Source organism: Haemorhous mexicanus, chromosome 8, assembly GCF_027477595.1.
Source record: "Haemorhous mexicanus isolate bHaeMex1 chromosome 8, bHaeMex1.pri, whole genome shotgun sequence".
Classification (NCBI taxonomy): domain Eukaryota; kingdom Metazoa; phylum Chordata; class Aves; order Passeriformes; family Fringillidae; genus Haemorhous; species Haemorhous mexicanus.
This window is the reverse complement of record NC_082348.1, coordinates 19,431,071-19,449,582: the sequence shown is the minus strand read 5'-3', so window position 1 is coordinate 19,449,582 and position 18,512 is coordinate 19,431,071. Positions and strand designations below refer to the sequence as shown.

Below are 18,512 nucleotides of genomic sequence, written 5' to 3'. Positions count from 1 at the left end.
TAATTCTCCATAGGGAGCCAGTTTTATTATCCTCATCTATGTTCCTACACCTCATCCTTTCACACTAGGTGTGAGACAGGTAAGCTGAGTTAGTAACACTTACTAAGCTGGTATCAACACAGGCCAACTGTTTCATTGAAACAGTTTGTCCACAAATACCCTTAGTGAACTGTACATTTTAAACAGCTGTCAGCTATTCCAAAGACAATCAGGATCTGTGAGCAACGCAAATGAAACATGCTGTAGCACACACAAGTCCTGCTCCATGTTTTCTTTGCTCCTCTCAAACATGCTTTCTCCACCTATCCATTGGCTGGATTTGTAAATTTTCTCTCATTCAGATACTAAAAACATACTGTTTACAGTAGCTGCACAAACAAAATTCTTCTTAATTTATTTCACCAGCATAGACTTCTTACTATTTCCAGCATCATAAAAGATAACTTGAACTGAACACAAGATACAAGGCCAAAGAACTGCAAAAGAAGGCCATTGAGAATTTGAGAGGGCAAAACCCCAATAACAAATATTATTATTCTTTTCTGACCATTTACAGTATGCTCAACCCCTCATATATAAAGCAGTGAGGGGGAAATGTTGAGGAAACACTGAAAAAAGCCAGACATATCCCAGAGGTGGACTTGGCAGTACTAGGTTTACTGTTGGACTCAACGACTAACATAAAAGATTCTACAATTCTATAATAGTATCTTAGCTTAGAGAAATCACTGGTGCTGGGAAAAGAGTAATAGAACAGTAGGAAAGTCTTTCCTCACACATCTATCACAAATATATCTAACAATATTTAGTTTACCAGCTACAGTTTATATCCATTAATTACCAGGAAGTGTCTTCAGAAAATGACTAATCATAGTCACAGCCTTTTTCTGCTGTACTGCAATTCTGACCATTACAGAAACTTACCACCATGCTAGCAACGTCCCATACTAAACAAATATTAAATATTTGTTAAATATTCAGCATTTTCCTTTTAATACTGTAAAGCAGTCTATGTAGGGCAACAGAAAAATTTTTCATATTGAAGCGCTGCTGAATGAGGGCACTCTTGATAGCTAGATGAGTGAGGATTTCCCATTTCTGCACAGTCATTTTGGTTTAGGTTATACATAGACTGGACTCTGAGACAAGAATGCCTTGGGAAAAATACAATTGCATGCAGAAGTTTGTGATACTTATTTAGCAGCAGCACAGCCTGTCTAGGAGGTACTTTCTGATTCAAACTAGGATAAAGAGGGCTGAGAGGTCTCCAGTCTGTTAGGCACAAAAGAGTGTGAATGACAGAAGTCAGAAAGATTCAATTGTGCCATTTTCATATAAGGACAGGTAAAACAAGGGGGGTGAAAATAGAACAGCTGTTTTCACTAAAGAAGTTATACAGTCCACAATAGATCAAATTCAAACTGCAACTTTGTCAAACAAAAGGTTGATCAAATTGCTATATTGACAAACTATTAAACTATTCTCCTCTAATTATATCAAGGCAATCACAAGTTTTAAAAATTAAAACAATTTTAAATACTGCAAATGGCTTGTGAAATTCTTTGAAAGTATTTTTAAAATTCATACGAGTCTCAATTTGTGTATATGATTTTTCATTCAAATAGTTGCTTATGCACTTCACACAACAAATTAAGTAGTAGCAAGGTAACAACCTGCATTCTAAACCATGTAACATTCCTAAAAAAAACCCATACAAACCAAAGGATAAAATATTAGCATCATTCCTGATAACTACCTTAATACTTACAGGGTATTTCAAGATTCATCCCCTACCATATATTGCTAGATCCTGTACATGTTTGGAAAGGCATCAGAGGGGTGGATTGACCACCAAAGAAAGATTAAATTTCTTTTATAATCAATTTATTCTTCATGGAAAGAAACAAACAACTAAACCTACCTTGCAATTCACTTTTAATAAGGCAACTTTCCATCATGTACAACAGAACAGTGACCATAATATCCAGCAGTTGGCATTCTTCTGTTACTTGGCGTGCTAGTTCTTCATTGCTGAACAACTGAACACTGATATGCACAATTCTATTAGACATGGTGTCTGATTCATGGCTTTTCTTCAGTGTTTTCATAATAAAAGCATAATGCTGGACAAATGTTTTTGTAAAAGCAATCTGTAAATTATAAAGAAATGTTGACGTTAATAAGCATCATACAAAACTTACAGCTTTCTTTCATTATAAAATAGTCCTTTATGAATGTAAAATCAACATACCCTGGGAAACATCAGTTGCTATGACAAATCAAAAGTGATGACTATTTTCCAGAAAAAGACCAAATGAAAAGACCTATTTATAGGGAGGGGTATCTTAGGCTGCTAATTTTATTACCTTTCCCGAAAATCTAATCTGTTCATTCTATACTTTCCACACTCAAGAAAGCCAATCCAGAAATGTTCAAAGAAGGAATATAATGTCTCAGCATGCCTGTGAAAGTAGTAAAGTTCTAACAATTATTTTATCCTAAGTTTGTACATCCTACAACAGGATGTCCTAAAATGATACACTGTGAACACTCAGTTTAGTACTGCCTTATAAAGCTGCCTTACCACTTGCAGCCATCTAACCATGAAGTAAGGTTTTCATTTCTAACCATGAAGAAAGGTTTTCATTTCTAACCATGAAGAAAGGTTTTCATTTCTTTTCAAGCAAGACATTTCTACAGTGATTTTCATTTCTACTGTCATAGCATCCTATACTTTTTAAATAAACCTCTAGTGCTTTTTCCTCAATAACTAAATTAATATGCAGCTGTGTTATTCTTCACACAACTGTTAGTGTTTTTAAGCAGATTTTTATTTAAATGCATTGTACGTGTATATATATATATATATATATATAAATCTTAGTACAGTTCTGTGTTCCACTCCATTAGCCTCAAAATGCATTATAAATCAACTTTTTCGCTGCACATACATGAACATATCTGCTAGCTTTGAAATCACTTCTCACTTAGTACTCTAGGTTCTGAATTAACACCATCTGGACTTGCTTGGCTTAGTAAGAAGACAAGCTGCGTAGTGATAAAAATCCAAAGTCTAAATATCCCTTGCCTATTCCTTCTGGAAGTATTAACCTTTCATAAGCATAGAATCAGAAGTTTTAAAACCACCCTCAGCAGCCATGCTTTCACCAGACCGTATACAGATCACTACTTTATTTGATCTGCCTTCGATTCAGTGCTCCCATATTTTTATTTTGGCACTACCATGTTATTATCACCTAGAAAGTACTTCCAAAAACATGAAAACAATTCTGCTGTTAGGTACAGAAATTGGTTCTCCCAGCAAACACCCCCAAAGATAAAGTTGCTGATGCAAGAAACTGACCCAGGGTGAGAATGGGGATATCACTGCAGGAAACACTGCAATACTTAACTTGCCTTCCTATACCTGGCCCAGAGTTATGGAAACCTGTATAATAACTGAAAATATGTTCCACATATAGCACCCAACAATGGTAATAGTGTTCACCTAAAGCGTTTTTGGCACAACATATTCTCAATACAAAGCAAAGTTAATACAATATAATCCTGGTATTACAGATATTCCCATCACATAACTTCCTTTAAGTTAAAGGCTTGAAACAATTTTCATCACTGGCATTAGCGCTTATCATCAAGACATTCACTAATGTTAATAACACCCTAATTCACATTAAGTCTCAGACAGAAAATATGTAGCAGGTATTTTAAGAAGTTAGTATATTAAGGCTGCTGGTAAAAGAATATACTTTATTTATGTCTTACTTCATCACACTGTATTATGTTTAAAAAGGATTGTTGGGATCTGTGATGAAGAAACTATGTTTTACTTGTTTTACACAGCACACTCAATTCAAGTTGACTGCAAAAACAAGGTCCTTCTCTAAGAACAAATTTTGGATTTTTTTTTTCTTTAGTTTATATTGGTATGCATGAAAATTTTTGTGCCTTACTTCTTTACAATAATGAACTTCTGAAAATACTGTAAATTTGCTCACACTACAGTATAATGGTAGAGACTCTGGAAAACACTTAACTAAAGGAAAGACAGAAGCTTTACCTCTACATTCACTTGCAAGTCAAACAAAAAAATACAACCCTTTCCAATTTTGAGAGGAAGGAACTAAACTCATTCCAGAAGTTAAGAATTTGAAATACTGTGGTAAGTTGCAGTCAGTACATGAAACTAGCCACAGTAGGCCAAATCTGTCCATCCACATATCCTTTCTCTCAGTGGCCAAAGCTATACACAAACTAAGGAAAAATATAGAATGCAGCAAGAATGCAATTTCTGTCATAACATGTTTCCAAATACTCAGCTTCCAACCTTCTGCAAGAAATGGTTCCTAAAACACTCATGGCTTTCTGTGCATCTAATTATCTTCACTGACTTACTCTCTATGATCTTGAGCAGCTTTTAAATTTCTACCTATAGGGGGAAAAAGTTAGTTTTTTCAGCTAGCCTTTCCTCTTGGTGACCACTCAACTTCAATTCCAGAACTCTTTGGAGACTAACACCAACCCCATGCTTCAGTTAGAACTTTCATCTGCCATGTTTATATTCTCAATGCTAAGATGGAAAGTATTTCTGCCAGCTGAATGCTGCACTAAGGTTCCAATAGAAAAACTGTTCTACAAAATGTGTAGAACAGCATATCCAGGGGTTAGTGAAGTCCTATTGCCGTAACAGCTGCCCCAGGAGTCACTATGGGAGGTGCCTGACACAGCACAGCATTTCTGTTAATTATGCTTGTTGATTCATTATGTCCACCAGATGCTTTCGCATTTTTCAGCAAGATTTCAGCAAGGCTCTGCTCTTGGATGATTTACACTCTTCCAGCATCTTCCTGTTTACTGCCAACACACTCTTTGCCTTCTCCTTGGTCACAGGAAAGTCCCTTTCTCAGGCCTTTTGTTTTTCCTCTTGTCCACACCATAACACCTTTAATTTCTTGTAAGATTCAATAAATTTTTCTTCTGCTTTCTTTTTCTTCACTTGTAGGTATTCCAAGCTTCAAATGTCAGAGAGTGATGGAAGGGATGCCTCAAGCACAAATCTGTAAGGCAAAGACCACACTTTTTGTTGTGCTATCTCTCTCATTTGCCAAAGTTGGGAGAGAGGGAAGAGCTAGTTAACCCAGGGTTTTAGCCCACCCCTTTCAACACCTCTTTTCAGTACTGGGAATCCTAAAGGCAAGTTTGTTTTCCTATTTCAAAAAAAAAAAAAAAAAATCTGTGTAACTTAGATTGCTAGTGGTTCAGTGACTGCTACACAGGGCAATGATGGATTCTCATATGCTTATGCTGGAGGTCAGAGATTTCAACAATTTCAAAGCATATACAGATAGACAGCTCTGTGTTCTATGTCCAACTAGCTCCCTCAGTTTACCATGAATCCAACCTAGCAGAATTCTGCTTTAATGAGCTAAATCACCTCACAAAGAATCAGATCAATTGCACAACAGCAGACAGAGAAAAAATTAGAACAGTACTTGTAGTGTAGATGGGATGAGAGAAAGCAGCAGAAAGCTGCGAGACCATTTGAAACAGTTGAAATCCCTAGAGTTATTCCTGTTGTTTGAGAACTGATTAATTGTTGAGAAATGATTAATCAGCAAACAAGCTTTACTTTCAAAAAAGCTAAATGGAAGCATGTAAGATAAAACATTCTTCTAACTCATCCCAAAATGCTATGTTCTCTCTTTTTCATGTAAAAGGTAGAGCCACTCCTTGTAAATTAACCACAGGCCTCATAAACATGCAGCATTGACAGTTTTGCAACAAAGCAAAGGTATCTTGCAAAAAAAAGTTTAATGCCTCTATGCTATGTAATATATTTCCTGCTCTGAGTTTCCTCTACTACTTAAAAATGCCATTTAGACGACCATAACAATTAAACAGATTCTAAAAAAATTTTGAACACTTGGTATTTGTGCTCCTACTAAAGCTTTAACATGGAATTAACTGCTTAATGAAAAACAGTATGAAATTGGTAACAAAAAAAACAACCAACCAAAAAAGTTTATAAAAACCTTTCAATCTGAGCATGCAGTATTTGTGGGTAGAAAATGGACTATTTCCAGTTAAAGGTGGCAATCAGTAGAGAGACCAAATACACCATGATCTCCATTCTGAGTGAAAAAAGATAATGAATAGAATAAAGAAAGCCACTGAAGACTATGGCTCCTTGTCAAAGAAGAAAAATCCCACAATCATTAGAGGCTGATGTTATTGCATGGAACAGTTGTAAGGGAAACACAGCAACACTCACCAGATTCTTCTGCATGTTGCTAGCAGCTGGGTGTTTTTACAGGCAGGAATTTAGCTGGCAGTGGATCAAGAGAACTGGATGTCCATGTGCATGTCCAAATATCAAGAAGAATTCAAGCTTCATAGCAACAGATCATCAGTTAAGAAGTCCTAATGTCTCCTCATGTATTAGCTGAATCTAAGACCAAGATGAATCTGTGCTGGTATCCCAAATCAAAGTGGGGTCTTGAGATGGACACAGTAGTGCTCAAGGCCCATATCTTGGCTTCTTCTTCCTTGCAAGTTATCTTCATGTCCTTTGTTTTGATGCAGCAAGGTTTTAAGGGGGCACAAATACAGTGTTGTCCCATTATAAACAGACATTTTTGAAAAAATCTGCATGCCTGGACTTCAGAATTTCTTGATCTTTCCCTCCCAGCAGGCATTGAGAAGGTCCAAAATATTTGCATGGCTCAAGGGTATGACATGATCAGAGCAAAATGTTAAGCCTGATTGCTATGTATACTAGGTCTTGGGAACATGTGGAGCAAACAACCAAACCTGGCTGCACACCAAGATTTAAAACAGGAAGATGACATCCAGTCTCCACAACTCTGGGCCAGGAGATAGTTCGTAGGGACAACTGCAAAACTCTGTAAGGAAGCACCTGGAAGGCTGCCAAAATCACCTAGGGCATAGCTGCAGCAAGAACGCTCACACTGTAATGGCCTGTGTGGAAAAACCACTGCCTACTACAATCATTGAAACAGGAATGAAATCACTGCAATTATTTCCTAGTCATACCACACTACAGAATCATACAGCGCTGATCCACATGTTTTAAGTGACAAAAAACAAATTACAAAGTAAAATAAAATGAAACAAAATCCAACACATGCAAACATGCACTAACAGACAAAAAGGAAAATAAATCATCAATCAAAATTAATAGATTGATCCATCTTGTTTTGTCCACATTGGTTTTCAAATACTAAACACTTAGGAACTTCTTATAAAATACGCAAAACAAGGTAAAAGATCTGCATTATTTTACTGCTTATTATTCAAACATAAGTATACATAGTGTCTTGCAAGGGATAATACACATTAAGTATGTGAATATAAAAAGATCCTTAAGTTTGAATTAAGTAAGGCCAAGTACCTTATAATCTTGATCTGGTAGCATGTTGAGTAAGAAAGTCACCATCTTCTGTGGAAACTCGTATTTTATTGTCCAAAATAATAATTCTTCTAGAAAACATTTATGCTTCAAAACATCCATGATAGACTGATCTGCATAAAAAGTTGAAGCAGGGCACGTGTAATGCAGTCATATAAAAATTCAGGAAGAAAAATTTAAGAACATCTTAGTTCATTCTGTAAATAATTTCTTTTTAAACACTGGGAAAATGAAGATCACCAATACTGCAGAGTGTAAGTAGCTATAAAAAGAACATCCCAGAGAAGCCAGTGAAAGTTTTCAGTACAATTCTACCACAAAGTGCAATCTTCATTGACTGCATTGAATCACATCACCTTACCGTAACAGCTGCACTGATTATCATGCATGACAGCAAATTGCACAATATTTACACAACTACTTAACCAAGGGAAACACTGCAGACTACTACTTAACCAAAGTTAAAATATCAAAACAAAAAAATACAATTTATGATTAAGTGATTAATTCTATTACCTAAACAACACTTTACCAAGCTCTAAAGAAAATAAACAGAAGCAATAATGTATCCTTTATTCTTACTTTCAAAGCAACACATGCACAGATTGACCAACTACTAAGTTGTTTGCTGGGGTTTTTTAATACAAAAATTACCATAACCAGAAAATCAGGAGGCACTTGCTCCTGATGGTAGCAGGAGAGACAGTCTCATCTTTCCCCTTTTCTGCCCATTCACTCTGCCCCTTTACTCATACTGACAGTAGATTCCTGTGGGGGACCTACATAGGAATCAAGTCCAGGATCTTTCCATTTTGTCAGCTGTGTTTTCAAGCAGATCAGTTTCCTGATTGCAAAGAAAAAACTGCATGAAATGATCATCTGATAGAGCATGAATGGTATTAACTCTGTTTTTAAAAAACTAAAATACAAAGAGTCTTTATCATAATTTTTCAAGAGGTTGATAATTTATGCTTTACAACAGGTGGTGTTCACTCCAGTAACATATGAGGACTAAAGAAGAAAGTAATAATACTACTACTTCTCTATACCTAGAAACTACACCTGAGGATACATAAGTCCACACAAAATCACATATTCCAACAGGAGTGTATGAAGTGCTCCCATCTGCACACATGCAAAAACTGAGAAACATGCAAAAACCACTGGACATCATCTGGCCTTGAAGACTCACATCTTCACTGAAGTGTGACAGCTTCAGAGACTGCATTGGATAGCTTTGTGCTGATTCTAGGCAAGACAGACATTTGTGCTCTTCCTAAGCAGGAGTTACCTCAATTTTCCACCATTACCAAGTGTCAGAAGTCCCAAGGCAAGTAACCAATTTGCCCAGACTCAAATTTTAGGGTTCTCCTCAAGACTCAAGCAAGTCACCAAAAAAATGAATATGTTTTACTCAATATATTTGACAAGCATTGATATAAAACATTACCTTCACAGAAACATAAAAGATATTTTAATATTATAATATTTTGTAATATTAATAAATAATAAACTAATTTGTAAGGTATTACACATCACCTACAGCTACAAACACACGATGCTCATTTATGTTCTCTTCCTCATCTCCTGGTATGAAGTTGCATGCGTGATTTGACTGCCCACGAAAGCTTGGTAACCATGCAGGACTGAAGTACTCTGTCCATAGAACAGAGAACACAAGTTTAGGTACATGCCAACTGTTTCTGAGTGAGAACACCAGGCTCTGTATCTGTCACTGAGAGTGCAGCTTTCTCTGACACACCGCATAGGTGAACAGTGCATATCCAATGCTTCATGCAGCAGTTTCAGGCAGGGACACAACAACACACATCTGCTTACAGCTGCTATATAATTTGAGTAGGCAGAATGCTCTTAGCCAAACCTGGAAAACTTATCAAGAACACTGGGACTAATGTTCCCACTCTTCTGAAAAGCATCACTAGATTTTAAATTTATTTTAAAAAAAAATAGTGTCTCTGGGTTTAAAAAACATCTGGTATTACAGATGGATGCAGAATGAGGCTTTAAAACAGAGTAAAAAAAAATTCTCAATACTTAGTGCCATACCTGTATGAGTGAACCTCAGCCTAAAAACTATACTTTCTTTAAAGAAATATTTTATTCTTTCTTTGTGCCACAAAACACCTCACAGAGTGTTGTAAATATCTCTCTGGAATACAAGACAGAGCATTCCAATATACCCCCAGTATATAACCCTGGATGAAGACAGCACCACTGCAGACCTAGGATGGGATAGGGAGTTTGCTTATATGGAAAAGGTAAATCTGTTTTTATTCAATACTCAGTTTTCCAAAATTTTCTTTTCATACTCTTATTTTATACCCTATTGGACATAAAATACGAATACTGAAAACTTCAGAAAACTATTTGATATTTAATAAAAACAGATACTTACCCTTCCCCCTTTGGCAGACTCCCTCCTCTGGGGCAGATATTAGGAGCTATCAACACCATGATCATAGTTCATGTTGGGATGCCTCAGAGGGGGAAGACTACAACCCTGGGGGAAAATGAAATGTGGAATTCAAGTATCACTTATCCTGAAATGCCACTGCTGATATTGGTTTTCTGATCAGGAAGCTTCTAAATCTGAGCCTCCTCCTTGCCTCTTTCCCTAATTAGTTATTATGCCTCAGAACAGCAGCCTTTGCTTTTTGTGTTACCTGACTTCAACTCATCTTTTAGATAAGCCAACAGCCTCTTAAATCCAAGTGAACCTTTCTTGGATGCCTCTATGCTTCCTGAATTTCTTCAAAACTCCTGCCTCTTCCACATTTCTACCACAATCTTTCTCATATCGTTTTAAAGAGCGCCTCTAAATAACACTGCTGTCAGAACATTTAGTTCTCTGCTTTTTCAGCTTCCTCATCATTTTTCCTTCAATCTGGAAACACTAGAAACAATCAATCTTACTTTCCCATACTCCTCACATCATACTATTTCATTGATTCATGAACATTTAAAACTCAGGCTCCACACCTTCATTCCAGAGACCTTCCAGAAACTTTATTCCAACTTTCACTACAATTCCTCTACCCAAATATTCTTTTCTCAAGGCCTTCAATTCTTTGCAGTTCCTATGTCAGTCTCCTCACACTCATTAAAAAACCCACAACCAAAAGAGTCTTCTTTATTTAACAATAGCATTTAAATATTATTAAACACTTTTTAGCACAGAAACATGTCAAGCACAATATAGAACTACCTTGTCTAGCCTATGGTTGCTCTTGAATTAAAACTTGCACTGACCTCAATGTGAATGCTACTCATGCTGGACTAGAAACTGCAAAAGGGACTAATTTCAAGCTAGAAAAAAATTTGAGTGGTTTTAAGAGAGACTTCATTCAAGTATTTTATTTTAAACATTAATAAACTACAAAAAGACCAACCAGAACCAGAGAGAACCATTCTTGCCTGGCTGCAAACACAATTATACTACAAAGTGGCACAATCAAAAAAATTTGTTAAGAACAGATACATCAAACACTTGCTTTGTAAAGCTATATTGCAGCCTTAGATAGGTACAGAGTGAAAATGGAATGAATTTTTGGAGGTCAGCTTACAACACAGAGGTGACAAAATGGTCAGAGTCCCAGACAGGTACTTGCTCAAGGGAAATCTAACCTGCCAATTACCACGTTTTCACTTGCTACTCATTTTTAGACTTTGCTATGTTAAATACCTGTCACAGGCAGCACTACAGTGCTTGGGAAGTGAATTGAGTAACCCTGGATATTTTTAAGACAAACAGAAAGTAAACATGATAAACTGAGATCAGTACTTTATAAATACCTTTGGTGGTGCTGCTTAGTTTCACCCTCTTGCGCTTTCCCACACCTTGGCTACCATCCTGGTCCTCCTGGGGTAGAGGAAGAATTTTAAAAATTGACAACCATATATTTAGAAACTTATTGCTAAGAGATTGAATGCTCTCAAAATTCTGGTTTAACTACCAAACTAAAACAGAGAAGCCTTCAATATAAAATAAGTACTCAATACCTTCTCCCCTAAGCAAATGCCATGTTTCACTTCCAAACTTCTCTGAATCTCAAGAAGTAACTAACTATCCTTCCTTGAGGAAGAAGATTGCACACACTTTATATCTAAGGACTGACCACAAGTATGGTGTAAATGAAAGGTCTGATTTTGTCTACCCTTTCATTTCTTCCATCTGAAAATTCATTTTAAGATGGACACATATTTGAATACTTAGGCATCCTGTGGTTATTGTGAACACAGGGTACCTTTGGTACTTCCATCAGGAATGAGTCAGTAAATTCTCAGGATGTTGCCACTGCCCAGTCCCCAATCAGAGGGGCCATGTATTCTCAAGAAAAAAAGTCAGACTTGCTGGGATATTACTATGAACTGCAGGACTCTGCAACTCAAGTCTCCTACCCTGAAAAAACCATCAGTAAAGAAATTTAATTACTTATTTTATAATCTTTTTCTTAATCATGAGCTGCTTTACAAATACAAATTACTGAAAAGGAAGTTCACATCTTTTATCTAAAAGTCAAAATAGATTGTGCAGATGGAAAGCTAAAATGCTTATCAGAAAAATAATATTCCTCTCCTCTGTGCTCCCACGTGAGTTACACAGGGCATTTACCGTTTGTTTTTAATACCTGATTATACTCTCTTAGAGCAGAGTAAAACTATGCTATAATTAAGAAATGTGGCAAGAGTACACTTTTAATAGGATTTTCTTCCATCAGTATTTAAAATGAGTGTAGAAAGAACATTTTTAACCTTTCTCACCAAGATTTAATGGTAGCATTGTTTCACAGCTGGAACACTAGATTACAAAATTTACATAGACAACAAATCAGAGCAGTACTTCTGCAGGGAACTAAACAGCTTGGGAAAGTTTTGCACCATCCAGTACTTAGGTTTACTTCTATAATAGTAGATGGTTCTAAGTAAAAGATTAATCTGAAGGATGGCTGTTATTTCTCATGTTTTCCTTTCTGCAAAAGGAGAAAAAAGGCCCTCTTTAAACCTGCCCTCCTGTTAAAGATTTTATGTTGTAAGGAATCAAATGAAACAAACAAAGTCCATGAATGCTTTTGCCACACTGAGGGATTAATGTTTTTATATGGGATATCTCTTTACATTATTTGAAGTCTGCTGTGTTACCCCACCAAAATGTCTGCTGAGGCTTACTAGGTGAAATTAGGTTTTAAAAAGTTGAGAAAATTGATGAAGTTACTCTACCAGAATTTAACTTTCTTCCACTTATTTGTTAAAGCTCAACCTAAAATGAGATTCTCTCCTTTTTACTCCCACTCCATATGTTTGGTAAGTAAGGTCAAGTCTACACATGGGAATTTATCTACAGAGAAATTCTCACTGCTGGTATCACCAGTTCAGCTGGACTCTCAAGTGCCAAAAACTGCTAACACCACTCACAGCATTACATGCTCTAAGTTTGCTTTAATCAAGCCCAATTTACTTGATAGTGATTTCTGGAAAAACTACACAGGTTTCCTCTCCATTACATATATAAATGAAATTGGAACAGTATTAGCAAAACTCAGGATTTTTCAAGAGGTCCTTAGCGAATCAAAGGCATGAGATCTATTCCTTTATACCGCCATTGTTCCTAATTACTAAAACTGGGACAATGTAGGGCAGATACAAGTAATGAGATTTGTGGGATTTGGCTGCAAGCATTCTCTCCCTTTAATATTCTGTTGCAGTTTATTACAGTCTTTAAAACATCTCACCTCATCTGAAGAATCCCCTTGTCCAGATGTTGCCGTACCACCTGCCAAACCTTTTAAAATAAAGTTAAGAGATTAGTTTCATAAGTCTTATACTGAAAAGACAGTATTTTAAGATATTTAAGCCAGTATGAAATGGAACACTGCATTAATCTTCTTTAAAAGATATATAGCAGTGGACTGAAGTTGGAGTAAGATTTCCAAGCAATACAAAACCAGGGATTTGCAAATCCATGCCATTGCAGAACTTCAATGTGCTGTGTTAACAAACATTCTTTCAGAAATTGAATAAAAAACTCTGATGGACTTCAGTGATCAACAAAATAAAATCCACAGAACCTACACAGAAGAAGTGCTGTGCACTTCGTTGCAGTGGCAAACTTTCACTATGAGCAATTACATCTTGCCTACTAAAATTCCACTAATATCATGACTGGAAAAATGGTGCTTAGCATTTTAGCAACATGAAGTTAACATGCTTAGCTTTGTTGACAGAAGTAAGAGTCCTGTAATTTGGTAGTGCAGTAAATCACAGGTAATTCCCTAAGTTTCATTAAGATTAGCTTTCTTAAAAGGAAACCCAAAGCAGTTTATATAAAACCCATCAATAATCAAGTCTTCTCTTAAAATATTTTTCTACACAAACCTTGAACAGATAATGTGCTAGTTCCAGCTCCTTGTTCCTGCATATTACATGCAATTTTATCCTCAGGAAATGCCAACCCAGAGCCTTTCAAAGCAATGAGGTACTTTTCATGACTTTTCTTTGCACATGCATTCTCTCCAACACCTTGAATACATACATAAAACAGTATTAAAGCACAAAAGCAGCTCCTTGGTTTATATACTTTACACTCTATGCAAGCAATCTAAAAAATGGTCCACATTGTTTTAATTTAATAACACATATTCCCCATTTCAAGAGTCCAGATAAGCATGTCTTACTTTCCATTGCCTTTCTGTATTTCTGTATCAGGAAATCCATCACATATAGGAAAGAGAAGTAATTAAATTACTCCCATTTGAATACTATAACAGGAGAGAGAAAGGAAGGAAAGAATAAAGAGAACTGCCCCTGAGGCAGCTTTACTAAGTGTTCCTCCTTTCAAATAAAGATATGGGGATTGCCTGTTTTTTAACTAGCTGCTGCCCAAGCCAGTTATGGCAACTTTAAACTACAATAATCACTATTTGTTCTGTACCTATGCAAAGGACTCTTAATCACAAGAAAACATCATGGAGTTAATTTACACTAGGGGTTTGGGGTTAGTTGTGACTGGCCAACATTTTCAGATTCATTGTGATTTGGTAAAGGATTGAATAAAAAATGGTGGGGGGGGGGGGGGGGGGGTTGAGAGTAAAGTTTAAAAAATAAAAATATTTAAAAGACTTTGCACAGAAATGCAGGACAGACAATGGCCTTTTGCCAATCAGTTCTCTTCTGTGAGAGTAGATCCCAAAATGAGTTAGACATATTCCACTTCAAATAACCTTGTTATGACTAGTTTGGAAGTACTAAGCTAGAATGGATTTCTTATAAAAACTTTTCTGAAAAGATGTTTATTTATACATTTATTTGGGACACAGATCAGATGTTTGCTCTTACAGGTCTTAATAGCAAATGTTTCCAGGCACTCCTGAAGCTCACCCTCCTACCAATGTAATAGCCTTAAAAATATGCTTTTTTCTGTGTTTTGAGATGTCCAATAAAAACATGCAGAAACTGAAGTTATAAACAAAACTTATGCCCTTAATGCTTCATAGTTTGAAAATCTAATTATTAGAAACAACACAAACATACCAGAGCTAAGATCTTTATAGAACTGTTGGCTAGTTAAAACCTGGGTAAGAACTGATCTCATTGCACCTCCCATTTTGGTCAAGTCTTCTAGGAAGGAAACATGAGGCTCCAAAACCTGGAGAACTTTATGAAGGTCTTTCTCTGACGGCAGATCAAGAGCTGAAACCACATAAGAAGAACTTTTGGTGCAGATGTAATATAATTCAGCTAAAAACTACCACAAGCAGAACAGTTACAACCATTGCAAATGAAAATAATTTATATACTCATAATGCTCTATAATTCACACGTACCAATCTCAAACTATACCTCATTTCATTTTCTAGAAGAGCCCAGCACAATGCTAGGTAACCCTTAAACATATTTAAGCATACCAGCAGGTAATAAAATCACATCACCTAGTCAGGCTGTAATTTTGTTAGGAAATGAGGTACAAAATACAATGACATAAACTATGGATAGCATTAATGTACTGTCTCTTCATTGACTGCAAAGCAAGAGCTAACAGCATGGTAAGATATGCTAGATACATGCAAATTCAAAACATACCAGGCTCATTATATCCCTCTCTTAAATGCTGAATCAGACTAAAGATGAACTGTGGAAGAACTAATTCTGACATCATCAACAAGTCTTTTGGAACACATGGAACATTTGAGTTGGATTTAATCCGGTGTCTTTTACAAAACCTATAAAACAGATGAGAAAAATGTTAGCCAAGCACAGCTCAGCAGTGTTAACATATACTAAGAAAAGCATTTCTTTTTCCATTTTTCAGAGACTAGATGCTTTTACATTAAAGGTGGTATGGAAATGGTATTCTGAAATTCCAACTACTCTGTTCCAGCCCATTCTGATTCTGAGGCCAGAGAATTATAAAGCTGCCAATTTTTTTCTGATGCTTGAAGTTCACATATCTAACATCTCAGCTTCTTCCCACATGTATCAGAAGTATCTTCCATTGAACAATCAGAAGAACACTGACTTTTTTCTACTTTCTATGACATAATCAGAGGTTGGACTGATTTTTCAAGTCCTCATTCAGATAATGACTTTTAAAAATGTCTTTTGACAATAAAAACAACTTTAAAAGGCATAAGACTTTGCAGGATCAGTGTGTATTTCAAATGTACAGCAACTACGATTTACAAAATCCTTACAAAAGTCTTTCATTTAAAAAGAAAAGAAAACATTTGTTCTTTGGAAAATTCCTGCATGGTTGTAGTTGAGCCTTGGCTAATGCACAGTGACATGATGTTGAGCCAAACCCCATTAGAGCAGACAGAATGATTTCCTACTCACTTAACATGAGCCTGACTCAAGGGACACTGAATACTTTTCAACTCCCAAGCTATTTTTAGAAAGGACATACACCAACATCAAAGAGTTATTTACCCACGTAAAAAACCACTAAGCAAACAATAATCTAAAATTACATCACACAAGAATAAACTTTTACTGAAAAGAGTAACTAGATTTTACTAATAATTTTTCAACACAAAAAATTGATAAAAAAATACAGCTTTGTTTGACTATGAAAACTGTTTTCCAAATTTATGCCACTGTTGTTTCCAGAAGCAGTCTGTTACTTTCTAAAACTTAAGCCTTCCTTCTTTGAGGACTACTGAAGAATCATCTTCAAGAGAAGAAGGAAATAGAAGAAAGGCACAAAGAAAGTAGGTGAATCAAGAAAAAAAGGCAAAAAAAACCCAAAACAAACAATACAAGACAGTTGAACAGTTAAAATGGCAATTCACAAAAATGGCTAGCAAATTCACAGGATTAGAGATTAAGAGCTTCTCTTTTGCTTTTGCACATTAGAAATGAGACTTTTTATTAAGAAAAGGTACAGAAGGACAGTACTAGCCAGTTGATTTGCTATTTGTATATACACCCAATATATCCTTGGGAACAGAAAGAACTCGGTGATGACTGACAACTTTCTGTTAATTCATGTCCAAATTAATTGTGTGCACTTTTGCCTTCCACTTCCCATACTACATTCAAAGAAGTTATGAAAAGTCATTCCATGTTAATTGTTCAAGTACGGATAAACAGCACATTTTTCAACTGCTGGGAATTCAAAGGGGCTTGTAAAAGTCATTCATTTTTTCTCTTTAGTCATCCAAAATTTATCTCTTCCACATACAGAAACCTGAATTGCTATAAATCACAAAAGTGGCTTCATCTATGCTAAAATATGGTATTTCATACTTTTACAGTAATTGGTTTTCCTTTCACCACGGTCCTTATAACAAGGGATCAAAAGTAAATAAAGATCTAAAAGACACAAAAAGAAGGAACTACTACAGTGCACTCTAAAATCTTTCACAGCCCACCTCCCCCCATACATTTTACATTCTGTCAAAAGATGTTTTCACTGGTTATGATCGCAAGCTAAGGAAGCCACTGTAACAAAACACATAGGTAAAGTCATTTTGAATCACAGTTTCTGCTAAGTTCAAGGCTTCCTTCCATAGAAAATAACCTCTGCTCCCCATGAGGTCTATGTCAACATGGCAGTTCTGAATCCATCACAACAGAATCAGAGTTAGAAGTGACCCAGAAGGATGATGGAGTGCAACTGAGAAGTGAATGGTGCCTACGGGAACCGAACCCATGACCTTGGCATTACTAACAGGGCGCTCTAACCAACTGTACCAATCTCAGGTCATGAATTAACTATCCCAAATTTTACCTATCCTGAAAATCAAAGTTATGAATATGCTGTTTCTTGAGAGTATCAAGAAAGAATTATTGAATTATAAGGTGTGCTATTATTGCTATATTAACTCACAAACCAGTCTCCTTGTAAATCACACTGAAATCCCCAAATCATTTTGCCATCATCCCTTTCTTGTTAACCTGACAGAGAGCAGAACACAGGGAACAAAATAAACCAAAATCTCAAACAAAGACATGCAGGAAAGTGCCGTCCTGACCAACCAGCAAAAGAAGTAGCTACAATGCTCACTGTGGAGGCAATTCCATCACCACAGAGGAGAGTTTTTTAACTCTGCAGTTATCACAGCAGCTGATAACTGCCTTCAGTATCAGCCAGACCACACCTTTACAGCATTTGATCAGTCCTTCATCCACTGTATCCCACAGTGTCTCAAGTTGCAGCTGCATTCCAGAAACTTGACATAAGTTCATATATACACAGATGGACTATTTTTACCCTCACTTTTCTCTCACTATTTTGTCCCCTGCCTCCCCGTGTTTAAAAGTTATTTGTTTTTAAACTGGATCATAAGACTGCCAAAAGAAAGCACCCCAATTTCACATTCTTAATAGTACTACAGCACTACGAGTACCTGACTCTGACAGAAGCTTTTAGGGATGAGGATCTGGGACCCAAGCAACAGAATCCAAATGGAAACTGCTGGAAACGAGTTCTTAAGCAAAGAAAGTAAAGCTCTACTTGATTCTTCAATTCAGTAAGTCATACCTAAACTGAGTTCTTATTTAAAACACAAGATATATATATATATATATATATATAAAATGTATCTCG

The 18,512-nt window shown here is 36.1% G+C and overlaps 1 protein-coding gene across 4 annotated transcripts in view; it reads right to left on the bottom strand.

The window, feature by feature from the left end:
* Positions 1–18,512, bottom strand: part of UBR3 (ubiquitin protein ligase E3 component n-recognin 3) — a 98,119-nt gene that overhangs the window by 71,260 nt on the left and 8,347 nt on the right. For all 4 annotated transcript variants that reach the window (XM_059853047.1, XM_059853048.1, XM_059853049.1 and 1 more), the window contains exons 2-8: positions 15,545–15,684; positions 14,996–15,154; positions 13,841–13,984; positions 13,198–13,247; positions 11,261–11,327; positions 7,430–7,560; positions 1,922–2,150 (exon numbers count right to left, since the gene is read on the bottom strand). In XM_059853047.1, the coding sequence (XP_059709030.1) occupies positions 1,922–2,150; positions 7,430–7,560; positions 11,261–11,327; positions 13,198–13,247; positions 13,841–13,984; positions 14,996–15,154; positions 15,545–15,684 (920 nt within the window). The remainder of the gene's footprint in view (positions 1–1,921; positions 2,151–7,429; positions 7,561–11,260; positions 11,328–13,197; positions 13,248–13,840; positions 13,985–14,995; positions 15,155–15,544; positions 15,685–18,512) is intronic.